This window comes from Lithobates pipiens, unplaced genomic scaffold, assembly GCF_037356315.1.
Source record: "Lithobates pipiens isolate NorthernLeopardFrog02 unplaced genomic scaffold, aLitPip1_a1.2 Scaffold_10, whole genome shotgun sequence".
NCBI classification, from domain to species: Eukaryota; Metazoa; Chordata; class Amphibia; order Anura; family Ranidae; genus Lithobates; species Lithobates pipiens.
In genome coordinates this window covers 32,695,615-32,711,702 of record NW_027507686.1, presented here as the reverse complement: position 1 = coordinate 32,711,702, position 16,088 = coordinate 32,695,615, and the positions used below count along the sequence as shown (strand labels likewise).

The 16,088-nt window shown below is 47.1% G+C and overlaps 1 protein-coding gene across 1 annotated transcript in view; it reads right to left on the bottom strand.

Annotated features, from left to right (window-relative positions):
* The window catches only part of LOC143929303 (Wilms tumor protein 1-interacting protein homolog), a 67,077-nt gene that overhangs the window by 23,132 nt on the left and 27,857 nt on the right, over positions 1-16,088 (bottom strand). Inside the window, exon 2 of the mRNA XM_077453409.1 lies at positions 10,713-10,814. Coding sequence (XP_077309535.1) covers positions 10,713-10,814 — 102 coding nt within the window. The remainder of the gene's footprint in view (positions 1-10,712; positions 10,815-16,088) is intronic.

Genomic DNA, 16,088 nt, shown 5'->3' with positions numbered 1-16,088 from the left:
GAGACTCCCATAATACAGCAGGAAAAGATCTGACCAATCGGATCCCTCCGTACATTGTGTGCATTCAGCACTGACAGCCATACAATCATTTCTTAAGAACCAGGTATTATAAAGCATCTGGACCACTGTCCACATTCAATAAAGGTAAATAAAGGACATTTACCATGTTGATCTACATCCACCCATCACACTGGAGAGGATTTCACATTTCATTGAAGCAATTCTCGGATATACACAAAATCACATTGACGCGTCTCAGACTGCGCACACTTCTTCAGGGCCGGGATTGTCCGTAGTCCCAGATCCCAGTCTGATAAGCCCGTGCAGTGCAAGAAATATGAACATCAGATCACAAAAGGAGTATCAAATCATCATATACACAGTGGCTTAGTGTTTAGCACTCCTGTCTTGCAGCACTGGGGTCTTTGCTTAAAATTCCACCTGGGACCCTACCTGCATGGAGTTTGCATGTCTTCCTGTGTGGTTTTCCTCCAGGTACTCAGGTTTTCTCCCACACTCCAGTAGTTTAGTGAATATAAACAGGGCAGATCAGCACAGTGTCTCCCCCTACAGGAAGTGGCCGAGGTGGGGGGTGAGAAAATGACCCAACGCCTCCATCCTGCTGGATCCAGTCAGAGGACAGGCCAGCTTTACATGGGCTTGTCTTGTGCACAAACGGGGGAGTCCAGCATGCTGAGAAATAAACGGCACTGAACACACAGCAAAGGTTTACTACACACATCCCGCAGGAAGGAAAGACACAACAGATGTATCCCGGATTCCTCTACATCCTGTTGCTCCCACCACCTGCCTGACATATGAATAGACAGCAGAGTATGTGTCCCCACTGGGAAGATTGCCTCTCACTTCCTGTCTGAGTGACCACACAGGACAAATCTTCTTGATAACAAGACAGCCATCAATTAAAAACACAGCAAAGAAAAGACAACGGGAGATGGAAGAATGCTGCTCACCCCTAAAATACAACACAAGGGAGAAAGGTTCCCCCAAAGTGGGGTTTCTATGCAGCAAATCAATTAAAAACACAACCGAGGATCTCGTCTCCTTTCCCTGCACCACCCAAAGCTAAATTGATAAAACCTTCTTCTTGTTCTGGTATGCATGTGCAGGCTCATGATGAAGTATCCGGCGTACACATGGCCTCTTGCTACTGATCCAATCACAGTCCTGTCTGTACTGTCAGCAACATGAAGAAAATGTCAGAGATCGCAGGATACTTCAAGAGCCGGTACAAGATAACAAATGTTATTTGTACCTACCGGGGATTAAAATGTCATTTTTTTGGTGAGATACTCCCACAGAGAAATTGCATCTAAAAAAGGGATGCAGTCCCTGCTACTTTCCTTATTAGAGCCCTGCAAGTGCAGCAGCTGATCGATAATGAAAATTGCTCCCATTCAGATTCACTCTACACATGGAGACAAACCGCGATTTTGTAACAAAAACGTAGGAATCCACAACAAAGTTTGTTAAAATCCTTGCAATTTAGGCCAGGTTCACACCTATGTGTGTTGCAGTTTTATTGGCCAATAGAAATGTACTGAGTGTGACTTTGATGCAACTTTACGCTCTCTGGAACTCAAAGTTGCATGAAAGTAGTGCAGGAACCGTTTTACAGTGCTGCCACTCGAAGTCACACCCTATGGAACCGTTCAAATCGATGCGAATATAATAAAATCGATGAATATGCACGGATTTTGAAAAAGGTTCCTGCGCTATTTTTTGTCGATTTCATGTGCGATTTTTGCATAGACGCCTGTGCATGAAGTCGTAGGGATGTCACCAAGCCGCACAAAGAAATAAAAAATAAAAAAAAATGTTAATAAATACATTAGGCCGCGTACACACGAGAGGATTGTCCGTCCAACTAAGTCCGTCAGACAATCCGACAGACAGTCCGTCCTACTTTTGAATGAACGGACTTGACCACACAGGACGAACAGACAGTCCGCTGAAAGCTTGCGCGATGACGTGTACAGCACGTACGACGGGACTAGAAATACAACGTCCGATACACTGCAATGCAACCTTCGGCCGTGTAAATCCTTTCTGAGCATGCGCCATTCTTAGTCCGTCCAACTTGCCTACACACGAGCGGACTGTCCGCTGAAACCAAAGTTGGACGGACTGTATTACGGAAATTCCGAAAGACTTAGGCCGCGTACACACGGGCGGATTGTCTGCCCAAGTTAGTCCGTGTTTCAGCGGACAGTCCGCTCGTGTGTGGGCTTCAGCGGACTTTTTCAGCGGACAGTCTGACGGACTAAGTCTTTCGGAATTTCCGTAATTTTGTCCGTCCAAACTTGATTCTGTCCGTCCAAACTTGGTTTCAGTGGACAATCCGCTCGTGTGTAGGCAAGTTGGACGGACTAAGAATGGCGCATGCTCAGAAAGGATTTACACGCCGAAGGTTGCATTGCAGTGTATTGGACGTCGTATTTCTAGTCCCGTCGTACGTGCCGTACACGTCATCACGCACGCTTTCAGCGGACTGTCTGTTCATCGTGTGTGGTCAAGTCCGTTCATTCAAAAGTTGAACGGACTGTCTGACGAACTTAGTTGGGCAGACAATCCGCCCGTGTGTACGCGGCCTAAGTCCGCCAGACTGTCTGCTGAAAAAGTCCGCTGAAGCCCACACACGAGCGGACTGTCCGCTGAAACACGTTTCAGCGGACTAAGTTGGACGGACAATCCTCTCGTGTGTACGCGGCCTCAGAAAAAAAAAAAAAATCGTCACGACCGGCGCCTCTGCAATCACGCAGAAGTAGTACAATTTTAAAGCTGCATTTGGTGTGATTCGGGGCCAAGTCACATAGACTTGGAGGGGATCCATTGCCATCAATGGGCTGCAACTTGTGAAGAAAGAAGATTGGATGGCTGTACACCCATATAATGCAGATAAAAGCTTCAAAAAAAATCATCAAAAAATGTATGTATGTATGTATGTATGTATGTATGTATGTATGTATGTATGTATGTATGTATGTATATATATATATATATATATAATAAAATAAAAAGGCACAAGGCATGTTACCAGGGAAAAAAAAAAAGTTGACGCGTTTCACATGTTTAATACGTGCTGTCAAAACAGTCAATGGGCTGCGACTTTAAGGTGTCCAATATTACACGTTCGTGTTAAAGGTTAGCGTGAATGTTAGGGCTAGAATGCCAACCCCAAGGCTCCGTTTCCACTACTGCGAGGAGTTGTGCATCTTGACACATGTGAAGTTGCACGACAAGTCAAAATCCAGGCATTTCAATGGTTCCCGGTCTAATTGATGCGACTTAAGTCGCAGCGGTTCCAAAAAAAAAATTAAAAAAAAAAAAGGTTTTTGTACTACTTTGTTCTGACTTCGGTGCAACTTGCTCTCCCCAGTCGCATATCGCATCAAAAACCGTATTGCAAAGTTGCACTGTATTTTGCTTTGGGGCCGCAATACTGGAAACCTAGCCTTACCTTTAAGCAAAGTCGCACAAGTCACAGCTCATTGATTTCAATGGATCCCCTTTAAATCTATGCGACTTAGCCCCGGTTTACAGAGAATGCGGTTTTGAAATCGTGCTACTTCAGCACTCAATACTTATTAAAAAAAAAAAAAAAAAAAAAAAAATGTAAAAATAAAAAAACACATCACATAAAAAAATGCAACATTCGTGTTTTTGGTGCGGTTCCATTGAAGTCTTTGGCACCAAAAACACAATCTCATGCAGGGAAAAAATGTCCCTGACCCTTTCCAAAAAAAAAAAAAACGCAGCAGGTGAAAATGCACAGGTGTGAAACCATGTTAAATGGACTGTAGTGCATTTCTGCAAAACGCAATGAAAAAACGCCATTAGGTGTGAACTGAGGGTGACACAGATCACCCAGAGGTGAATGGTTTTTCCACAACATATGTGGAGTTACTCTTTAATCCAAACCCTGACAGACCTTCTGCTGTGTCCAGCAACAAAACCATTGATTTTCCACTGCGTGTCACTCGGCAACGTAAATGTGATTTCTGCACGGCTCCCATCTGCTCCACACGCTGTGATTTTGCATTTAGAAGCGAGGAGGGACCCACAGGCCTCACATGTGAGCAGGCAGGACGCGGCGAGCGCTGGGGATCGATGAGCAGTCTGCGCAGAGTATACTAAATATTATTCTAAGCCGCAGAAAACTGTCGCCCCCGCAGTGCCCGGGACACTCGCACACGCCGCGCTCGCACAAAAGGCTGCTTGTTCCCGAGACCTAAATAGCTACACAGGAATGTTCGGTCCTCACCGGAGACCCTCAAGGAAGGGCAGGGAGTGCCGGGTGACGCAGCCGGGCTCCGTCACCTCACCGGCACACTAATCCTCACCACACTCACCGCAATCATCTCTGATTTAAAGGTGAACTCCAGCCTTCCCTTCAGTCTTGCACAGTTGTAGCAGCTCCTCTCCCAGACTGAAATTACTTACTCTGATTTCACTGCACACTGTGAGCTTCTCACAATGTGCATTAGAAGCTGCAGCAAGTCACATATCCCTGAGCTAGATGATGCTGGAGGATCTCTAATTAGCGGATCTCCAGCTGTTGCAGAACTACAAGTCTCATGAGGCCTAGCAAGACTCTGACAGCCACAAGCATGACACCCAGAGGCAGAGGCATGATGGGACTTGTAGTTTTGCAACAGCTGGAGGTCCGCTAATTGCATATCCTTGATCTAGCTCCTCCCCAGCCTGACTGTCCCGCCCAATTCATTCACTGGATTTCAATTTTCTCAATTATGGAGGTTCAACATCACATGTGGGCGTTGCTTAGGGTGATCTGCATGCAAACAGGACCACCCATTCCTCCAGACTGACACTCGCCCATCAAGGCATTGTTTTAAAAATTTGCATAACTCCTCCCAAGAGCCCGCTAGCTGCTTGCATCAGGACTGAGGGCTCTTCTGAAGAGTACTGAGGCCGGGTGCTGGGATGTTTTCAGGAAGCTATGTACAGCCCCCTGCTGGCCCCTCCCACCAGCCATGATCTGCCTGCATTGCATAGAGAAGAACAGAGATCCGGTGATGACAAAACAGGGACTACAATAACTTATGTAATAAAAATGGAAAGGTTATAATATTGAACAATGCCATTAGCTTGTTAATAAAGGGAGGGGGAAACCAGTAAATAAAAATAAAATAATGAACGAGGGACTGGATTATCTAGCCAAATCAACATGCTCCAAACAAAAGAACTCGCTGCCCCAGGTGAGACAGGAAGCCTAATGATATCACGGGTGCCCGCCTCGCCTCGCCTCCGCATACAATCAACACTGAAGAAATGGCTGCACTCCAAGATCCATCAAAATTCTTATTTAATAACGAACATCCCAAGTGTTACAAACAGTTCAAATGGTATACGCGTTTCACACACTAACAGGTGCGCTTATTCATTGCCAATCAAAACGCTCCAATATAACCGCGTTCATCTATGGAGTAACCAATGGTGGCACACCATCGATATCTGCATTATAAAATGGTAAACAATCACTGGATAAATCGTACACTCCGATCGCGAACACAAACGCGGTCAGGAAGTCAGAGACCCCGCCCACAACTCTGTCCCAAATATTGGGATTCGTTTTATTTATAAGAAAACATTCTTCTGCATTCTCTGACCTGTGTGTCCCGCTCCTCCACTGGCGGAAAATCTCTGCCATGTGCCTGCACTACCACCCCCCCTCCCCCTTCCCAGCGCTGGCAGGGATCCCCCTCTGAGTCACCCCATGGAACTTTCCCCCAGAGAGTCCAAAAATCCATCACAAGGTGGGAAGGGATCAGCAGATTCCATGTGTGTGGTGCTGGCCAGCAGGAGACGTTTTATACGGATCAGAGCCTTTCCGCGTCTCAGTTTTTCCTGGCAGAGAACCGGCTCCCTGGTTGTGCCGAGCTCCTCCTACACAAATTTACAGGAGAAGAATGACACCCCACAGCATACAGCCACACAGGGGGTAGTGGTGTCACATACTGGGCCCACCATGTGATACAAAGCAATACTGGGGGAACCCCTCATAATGGGCACAGCAGGTGTACAGACCCCGGAGCTCAGCGCGGGGATGGTGGGTGCCCCTCATAATGGGCACAGCAGGTGTACAGACCCAGGAACTCAACAGATACAGAGCTGGGACCTTTAAGTTTAGGGTGGACTGTGTATAGCTGGGACTGAATGATGGAGGGAAGAAAATTAATGCAATCCCTGGTCCCGAGTTCTGTTTGTTCCTGTGGTCAGTGATGTCCAGGATGTCCTCCTCCTCCTGCCTGTGACCCATTTCCTGCCCACTACACTTCCTGTGCAGGTCGCAGCAGATGATAGCAGCGAGTTTATCCTCCGATCAGCACTGGGGCCACAGTCAGTTCTGTACAAAATCTGGGAACACTGGTTATAAATGACCACAAAAAAGTCATTTTTCTTAAAACAAAAACAAAAAACAAAAAAAAAAAAAAAAACACACATGTAGGTTTTCATTTTTCAAAGGAGATTAGGGCAGCCAGAGGTGGCGCTAGATCATCCCACACACTGAGAAGCCAAGAGATTCAATATGCAAATACTGACCACAGACCCGCCCCCTCCTCACTGTACAGACCCGCCCCTTCCTGACTGCTTGTCAGTGACAGCATTCAGACCTGCCCTTTCTTCACCGTCCATACCAACCCCCATCCTCTGTAAGGGTGAAGGACTCATCATCCAGACCCGTCCCCTCCTCACTGTCCAGACCCGCACCCCTCCTCATTAGCAGTTAGTGACTCAGCATCCAGACCCGCCCGCCCCTGCTCACAGTAGAGACCTGCCCCCTTCATCATGGGTCCAAACCCACCCCCTCCCCACTGATTGTCAGCGACTCAGCATCCAGGACAGCCCCCTCCTCACTTCCCCGCCACGACCCCCCCCCCCATATCACTGTCCAGACCTGCCCCCTCCTCACTGCCCCGCACCCATCACTGTCCAGACCTGCCCTCTTCTAACTGCCCTGACCCACCCCCCATCCTCAGTGTCAAGCCCTGCCCTCTTCTCACTGCCCAGACCTGCCCTGCCCCACTACCCCGACCTGCCCCCCCATCCTCACTGTCCAGACATGCCCCCTCCTCACTGCCCCACCCCCCCATTCTCACTGGCCAGATCTGCCCCCCCCCCTCACTTCCCACATGCCCCCTCCTCACTGCCCTGACCCACCCCCACTCCCCCTCATGGTCCAGACCTACCCCCCTCCTCAAGGTTGGTCAGTGACTTGAAATTAAAAATCGATCATTCTTCCAGATAGAAGACATGATGAAAACACACATTGGCCAATGTTATTTGCTCAGAATTCTGGGCCGCCATCTTAGGCGCCTCCCACTGCGCCCACTTGCACCTCCCATTCACTCCACTTACAACTCAAAAACTTTAGAAGGTCGGTGAAGGCTGCGGAGATTTTTCTCTGACTTACTGAACAGATGGCAGCCCTCCGCACAAAACATGACGCAGTCATTAGGAAGAAGTGGTGTGAATGTGAAATAACAGATGAACGCAATCCTCCGCCACCAGGAAGAAACATGATAATTAGGACGGAGACTGTTCAAGGCAGCGAGACAACAGTGTCTCCAAAAACTCCAAAAATCACTCAATTTGTTTGTGAAGAAATCTGAATTCTCACCGCCTGCTGGTGGCGGCCCAAATAACTATCTGGTGTGGAACCTGTCGCAGTACCCCAATGCAGAACCGCAGTAACACAACCCCAACCCCTCTGTGTCCCGGGATCCTCAGAGGCCGAGGTCTTCCACCCAAAATTACAATATTGTCTGCAAAGCAGCTCTGGAGGAGTCCATGGATAATTCCGAGGCAGTCGGTCACAGAAGTGTTTTTTTATGAACATTAATATAGGGAGTTCTGGTATTAGCTGCACACATAGGGGCCTCGCCGGAGAGCCATCCTATGGGATGCTGAGCATTATATGTGTGTATATATATATATATATATATATATATATATATATATATATATATATATATATATATACATATATACATACACACACACACACACACACACACACACACACACACATATACACACACACACTAACAGATAACAGAACACAAACCTTTCTGATGACAATTTAGATGTCCCTGTTACAGTTCCTCTAAAACACACGTGAAATTTGGTGCAGCAAGGCAAATGCTCTACTCTGCAGAGGGGTGAAGCCTTATACAGGAAAAGGAGAGCAGAGTTGCTTAGTGTACAAGTGTAAATTTATCTTATTTTTATGAAGCTCTGATGTTGGATAAGATTCAATTATGGGGAATATAAATATAGCCCTGAGACATATTGGATAAGCCCTGATGAAGGGTGATATAACCCGAGAGATACTGGATAAGCCCTAATGAAGGGGGATATAACCCTGAACCGTGTTGCCTAAGCCCTGATGAAGGGGGATATAAACCTGAACCGTGTTGGGTAAGCCCTGAAAGAGGAGGATATAACCCTGAACCGTGTGGAATAAGACCTGATGAAGGATGATATAACCCTGAAACATGATAGATAAGCCCTAATGAAGGGAAATAAATAACCTTGAACCATGCTGAATAAGATGAAGGGGGATATACAACCCTGAGACATGATGGATAAGACCTGATGGTAGGGCATATAACCCCCAAGACATATTGAATAAGCCCTGATGATAGGGGATATAACCCTGAGACATTATGGATAAGCCCTGATAATGGGGGATATAACCCCAAGAAATGTTGGATGAGCACCGATGAAGGGGATATAACCCTGAACTATGTTGAATAAGCCCTGATGAAAAGGGATATAAACCCTGAGACAAGTTGGCTAAGCCCCGATGAAGGGGGATATAAACCTGAGGCATGTTGGCTTAGCCCTGATGAAGGGGGATATAACCCTGAGACATGTTGGACAAGCCCTGATGAAGGGGGATAGAACCCCGAGACATGTTGGACAAGCCCTGATGAAGGGGATATACCCCTGAGACATGTTGGATAAACCTTGATGAAGGGGGATACAACTCTGAACTATGTTGGATAAGATTAAAACCACCAAATAAAGCAACTTTCAATGAGAACTGAACATCCATCCATTTCCTTCACAAGGCTTTGCCCTTCTGAACCGGACTGGAGCGCTCACCTTTTGCTGCCCCAAATTTGCTCTCTAATATACATACATTTTTCTGATTTGCGTCAGGATTTTTTTAAAAATTTACATCATTGACCATGTGTGAAAATTAGGCTCCACCTCCTGGACATGACATCACTGAACAGACAGAAAAACAAAAAAAAAAACCAACACACATCCCCTACTCCACTCTAAACTGGGTTGTTTTCTCTAAAGTGTAACTAAAGGCAAAACTTTTTTTTAAATTTTGGATAGAATGAAGAGGGATCAGAATGCTTGTCGGGGTGTATTGCTGTCTCTGTCCCCGCTAAAGGGGAGTCGCCTTCCCTATTTGTCCAGTTTACCATTAAAAGTGAAAGTAAAATAAAATCCCAAGTTTTGGGTTGGCCCAGAGAACATAATAGAGCGGAAATCTTCAGATGGGGACACCAGTTCTGGTAACCTGGGGGTCTTCAAGAGATTTCCTTAAATTTTCTGGGATTTCCTCTCACTTCCTGTTTGGTTTTGAGACAGGAAGTGAAGGGGAATCTTTAAAATGGGACACAGATTGGGGGGGGGGGGGAGCTGAATTGCAACCAGAATTTCTCTGCTTGCCTGGAGTACAATATGGAAGGACTGGCAGCCACCGACTAACGCAACACTTTGGAGATCTTCTCCGAGATCGCATTCACACCTCACCGCTTTGAACCTCGGGAGATGATCCTGCCCGCGATTTTAAAGCGCCGAGGTGTGAATGACAAAACGCACATTTGAGATGCCATTCATTTAAATTGCACCAAAAACAAAACAAAAATTGAGGCAGAATCGCAGTGTGGTTCTGCCTCAATAAATCACTCTGCAATCGCGGCAACCCATATCAGGTGAAGCTCGTCGCCCAACAAAAAAAAAGAAAAAAAAAGAAAGAAGGTCAGGAGCTACTTTTGGGCGACAAGCTTCATGCGATGTGGGCATGTGATTTTTAGGCATCTCAAATGTGCGTTCTGCGCTGAGTTGTGAATGGAGTCTCACTGAAATTGGGACTAGAAATAGAGGAGGCGGGGGTCACTGGAACAGGAAGTGCAAGCAAATCCACCTAATGGGGACACAGACAGTCCTGCTTTATCCATGCCAAAAAGAATAAAGTTTTGGTTGCAGTTGAACTTTAAGCAAAAACAGCCCAAATTAGAGCAGATGAGGAGGGAGAGACAGAGGAGGCGGGGCCTAAGTTCCACATGCGTTGTAAAAGGGAAAGTAAGGATCCTTCTACATTTTTTTGTGTACTGGAGCCTTTTTTTTTTTTTTTTTTTTTATCCAAGAGGCTGATGTAGCGAGTCGGTCACACAGCGACATGCCGTCACCATCACATCCTGAGGATTGCAGGCGCTGTGGGAATCATTGAACAGCCTGGAGAGATTTCCTGTTGGGATTTCCTGAGGGGGCCGCACACGGTGGAAGAGGCTCATCAGTGACACCATAGCCAGCTCTGTATTCAAACAGGCACAGTGCAGAGAGTGCGCACAACCGAGCCTCTCCTGTCCACGGGGGCCAGGTGGGGGGCCGGGGCGGCGCGGAGACACAAAGTGAGGCCTTACCACAAGAGCAGCAGGTGAAGCAGTTGGTATGGAAGAGATTCCCCATGGCTTGGCAGGCCTGGCTGGCTCCGTACACCCCCTTCCCGCACTTTATACAGATCCCTGCGGAGAGAGAGAGAAAACACGGTCAGAGCTCCGGCATCACACACACACACACACACACACACACACCTCATCCCAGCAAGACTGGATCTGGCAGAGATATATCGATGACGCAGGAAATCATTCACTGTACCGGGTGTTCTATCGCAGATCAATCAGGGAATTGTCCTGGAGATTGATATTAGATGGGACAATTCCCTGAGCAGTTTTCAATAATCTTTATTAACAGCACTACATAAACATCCTTGCATCAATTCTCCCACTGGATGAGGCTGCCCTCGCCGAAGGAGATTTGCCCTCGATAGGAGCTCATTTACATAACTAGATCCTGACTGTGGGAAAAATATGTTTTCTGGAAGGACATGTTGGGGCGACTCCTGGTGATAGGTGGGAACTTTAACCACTTCCCGCTCGCCATATAGCAAAATATGTCAGCCGGAAAGTGGTTTCATTATCCTGACTGGGCTTCACGACGGCCAGCAGGATAAGCAGGGGATGCGCAGCGTGGTGGTCGGTGGTGTGGTATGTCAGCCTGACACACCGCAGCTCCGATCTAGGTAAAGAGCCCATGACAGTGATGACCAACCTTGGCACCCCAGATGTTTTGGAACTACATTTCCCATGATGCTCATGTACTCTGCAGTGTACTTGAGCTTCATGGGAAAAGTAGTTCCAAAACATCTGGGGCGCCAAGGTTCGCCATCACTAGCCTATGACATAGGTTCTCTACCATTTGATCAGCTGATCACGGCGTAAACAGGAAGAGACGTTTATCAGCTTTTCCTCCACTCAGACTGACAGACGCGAGTAGAGAAGAGCCGATCCGCTGCTGACAGGGGGAAGTGCGCTGATAATCAGCGCATTAAATTATCAGTGCAGACTTATCGAGGCTGCCCACTTCAGACCACCAGTGCCCATTAGGATGGCGCTCTGTGCCCATCAATTATGCCTGCCAGTGTCTCCTGCTCAATGCTCACCATCAGTGCGGCCCATCAGTCCTGCCTATCAGAGCCCATCAGTGCTGCATAAAAGTGCCTCATCAGTGAAGGAGAAAAAAAAAAAAATGTATTTACAAAGTTTTGTAACAAAGACATTTTTTTATTTTTATTTTTTTTCAGTCTTTTTTTTTTTTTTTTTTTTTTTATTTGTAGCGCAAAAAATAAAAACCCCCATTAGTGATCAAATACCACCAAAAGAAAGTTCTATTTGTGGGGAAAAAAAATAAAATAAAAAAAGTTATAAATAAAATATTAAAAAAAAAATTGTTTGGGTACAGTGTCGCATGACCGCGCAATTGTCATTCAAATTGGGACAGCGCTGAAAGCCGACAATTGGCTTGGGTAGGAAAGTGCCCGGTATTGAAGTGGTTAAAACTGAGAACAGTTCACTTTATAACCCCATCAAGAACTGTGTTCTTTTAGAGGTGGGGGGAGGGGGGTGTCCCCATTGGAAGATTTCGCCTCTATAGCCATTTTGGGGACACCTGTAACATTTAGGATTTCCTATCACTTCCTGTCTCTGTGACACCAGGACAAAGAGGAGGGCAACCTCTCCAGGGATAGCAATGGAATCCTTTATTTCTCAGCGGCACACGGATGACTTCGGCGTTTAATACATTTTTCTGGGAACCTCTGATGCATTTCACCTAAATATACATCAAGTAAAAAATGTATTAATCCAGACAGACAGCATGCACAATAGCCCCACCTCAGAACCTTCCCACATTTCACCTAAACATCTCAAAAATCGATTATTCCAGACAACATCAGAAGCCCCACGTGGGAACCTCACCGCTGTGCTTCACCTGAACATTTCAATAAATCTTTATTACTCCGGACTGTATGCACAAAAGCCTTGCCTAGAAACCTCCCTTGTCTTGTGCTTTTCACCTTAGCACATCGACAAAAAACATTCCAGATAACATGCACAAAGAAGCCCGGTCTGAGAAGCTCTGACGCATTTCACCTGAACGCTTCACTAAAACTTTGGCTGTCCATACATGGTTCAAATCTCGGCCGGATCAGCAGGAACCAGCCGAAGTGCGAACCGTTAATGGGCCGGCTGAATGTACCCAAGTTGACTGATTGATCAACATGGGTACAGCCAGTCTGCCGGATTCACTTCGATCACCACCAGTGGCGGCTATAGCCACCCCCCCCCCCCTCCAACGGGAGCAGACAATGGTTCGGCACTGTGAGCACTGTGTGTTGATGTGGGAATTGTGCAAATAGTTGCAGGAAAGAAATTTGCACAGTGTATGGCCTGCCTTAATTGCCCTGGACAACATGTAGAAGAAACTGACGCATTTCACCAGAACATGGGATTCAGTAGGTCAGAATGGGGGGGGGGGGGTGTTTCAAGCATGTGCATGCAGTCCAGAATAAAGTTTTATTGAAACGTCAGGGTCAGTTGTGCAGCCAGTCCCATCACAGAGGAATATGTATGAGGAGCGCAGACGAGCGTTATCTGATGCCGGAGGTTCCAGACACTGATGGATCTGATGATTTTATTTCAGCAATAAAATCCTGATGGGGTTCTAACCCCTCGGCTCTCCATCCAAGAATAAACTAAGACAATGTTTGGCTTTAGACAGCCATGAGATGCAAGATGTGAAGCCCGGCCATTCTTCCCGGATTATTCACCGATGAGCCCTGTTAGGGTTACACAATGTTGTTGACATAATCCAGGTTAATGATCGCTCTTCTCTCCGGCGGCTGCACTCCCTCCCGGCGGGTTGTTTACCGCTGATAACAGCGCACTAAAGTTTATTGGCGAGTTATCTGTGCCCAGCGTATCCTTGACATTTAGCGCATTCCTCTCCTATCAGACACGTTCCAGGATGGCGGAGAACTTCACCCCCCCCCCTCCCCACGCCAACATACACGCACAGATCACATCTGCCCGGGTATAGAGCGTGCTCTCCAGCAGGCTGAGCCACCAGACAATGAAGCTCATCCCCAAAACCAAAAACACCGTACAGCATCCCACACACACACAGATCTGCACAATCTCCAGTCTTGCACAGTTGTAACGGGTTCCTTTTCTGTACTCCTATGGTTTAATCTGATTCCACTTCACACTGTGAGCTTCTCACAATGTGCATTAGAAACTGCAGCAAGTCAGACAGACCACCTTATTTCCTGGCTGGAGGACATTCAGCATCATCTAGCACTTTCCTCCCCAGCCTGACTGTCCCTGGCCAAAATTTGGCCTGTGTGTATGGCAGCCGGTCTGACAGATGCTGGCTGTTCATCCGGCTTCTGTCAAAGGCTCCCAATCAGCAACCTTAGCCAATAGCAGAGAGCTCTGCCGGGAGTGTTTTGGCTGGGAAGGGGGGGGGGGGGGTGTCCCCTTGTCAGAATAGCACAGTAGAGGAGATCGCTGTACTAACATCGGATTGTCGGGAAGGTTTTTTTTTCGCTCAACCCGATGGGTTGAACAAAACGACTCTAGTGGTGTGTATGAGGCTTAATGTATACCTGGCTTTGTGATTTTTACCTACAGGTAAGCCTATAATAAAGGCTTCCCTATAGGTAAAATTAATATCTTCTAAACCTGTAGGATAGGAGATATTCACCTTACATGCGCTCTGAAGGTCCAGAGGATGCTGCCAGAAAATCAGAGCTCATTGCCAGATCGGAGGACTCCCACGCATGCGTGGGTGTGATGTCATCACGGCTCCGACCACTCACAGCACTGGACTGGCGAACCTGGAAGAAACGCCAAGGGAACATGACTTACCTACTATACTAGCAGACGGGAACCTCCTCTTTTTCGGGTCCCCCGCTGGTGCTCCTGGCTCCTCCCCTCTGTCCAGTGCCCCCATGTGTAGTCGCTTCCCATGACTTTATAACCCCCTTTAAAGTGGTAGTAAACTCTGCATCACCACAAGCCTATAAACAAAGGCTTCCCTGTAGGTACTGTGCATATCTCCTAAACTTGCAGTTTAGGAGATATTCAGAGTGCATGCAGCCGATGACATCACCGGCTCATACGCTCTGAAGGTCCGGATTACAGTGCCGGACCATCAGAGTCCGTGCTAGAAATGGCGGCTCCCGCACGCATGCGCAGAAGTGACGTCATCACGCCCTCGGGCCACTCATGTAGCCGGAGGCCATGAACCTGGAAGGAAGACCAGAAGACGTCGTTCATCTCAGCGGTGACATCGTGGCACAGGATGGCTTCATTCTCAGGTAAGTCCATCATAATGTGCTAGTATGCGATGAATACTAGCACATTATGACGCTGCCTTGCAGGGAATTTAAATTTTTTTAATCCCTTGCTGTTTACAACCGCTTTAAAAGGTGCAGAAAATTAAAAGCCCCCCAAAAAATAAAATAAATAAAAAAGCCATAACACCAAGTGGTGGAGTTCTCCCTTAGGCTGGGTTCACACCGCTGCGGGTGAGAGATCCGGATGTGAGTCGCACCGCACTGCAGTGCAAATCACATCCGATCTGTCTGTGCGATGCGAGTTCAGCCATACAGATAGTATGGCTGAACTCGCATCGCACCCGCCGCAAACTCGCACGGGACCCTTTTTTTGGTCCGCAGCAGAATCGGATCGCATGGGTGTTCACACCATGCGATCCGATTCCTGTGCAGATCGCACTGCGATATGCGGACGGATCTGGGGGTGTCATTAACATTTCATTGACACTCCCAGCAGTCCGCATAGGGCAGTGTGAACTGCCGGCGGGAGGCATGCGATGCGGGAAAACGCCGCGGATTCGCGGCGTTCCCGCATCGCTATGGTGTGAACCTAGCCTTAAATCAAACAGGTCTGCATCTGCTAAATAGGTAATTGTTTAAACCAATTAGTGTCTGACAGATAGGCAATGCAATAAACCAATCTGCGTCCAATCAATAGTAAAAACTTTTTAAACCAATCTGCCTGCATTCAATCAATAGGTAATGCGATAAACCAATCAATCTGCTTCAATCCGATACATAACACGATAAGCCAACCGATTGATAGGTAATGCGATAAGCCAAAGCAGCCCATTTCCAATAGATAGGAAACACTGATTAGCCTGCTCTGCACCAAATTTTTTTATTTTCATTTTTTTACCAGCCTGCGCCCAATCAATAGGTAACAAGATCAACCAACTGGTCTATGCCCGATCAATAGATAACATTTTACACCAACTGGTCCGTGCCTCATTGATAGGCAACGCAGATAAACCAGTTCGGTCTGATCAATATCTAACGCAATAACCCAATGGGCCGGTGTTCAATAGATAATTAGCGCAATAAACCGCTCTGCCCGAGTCCA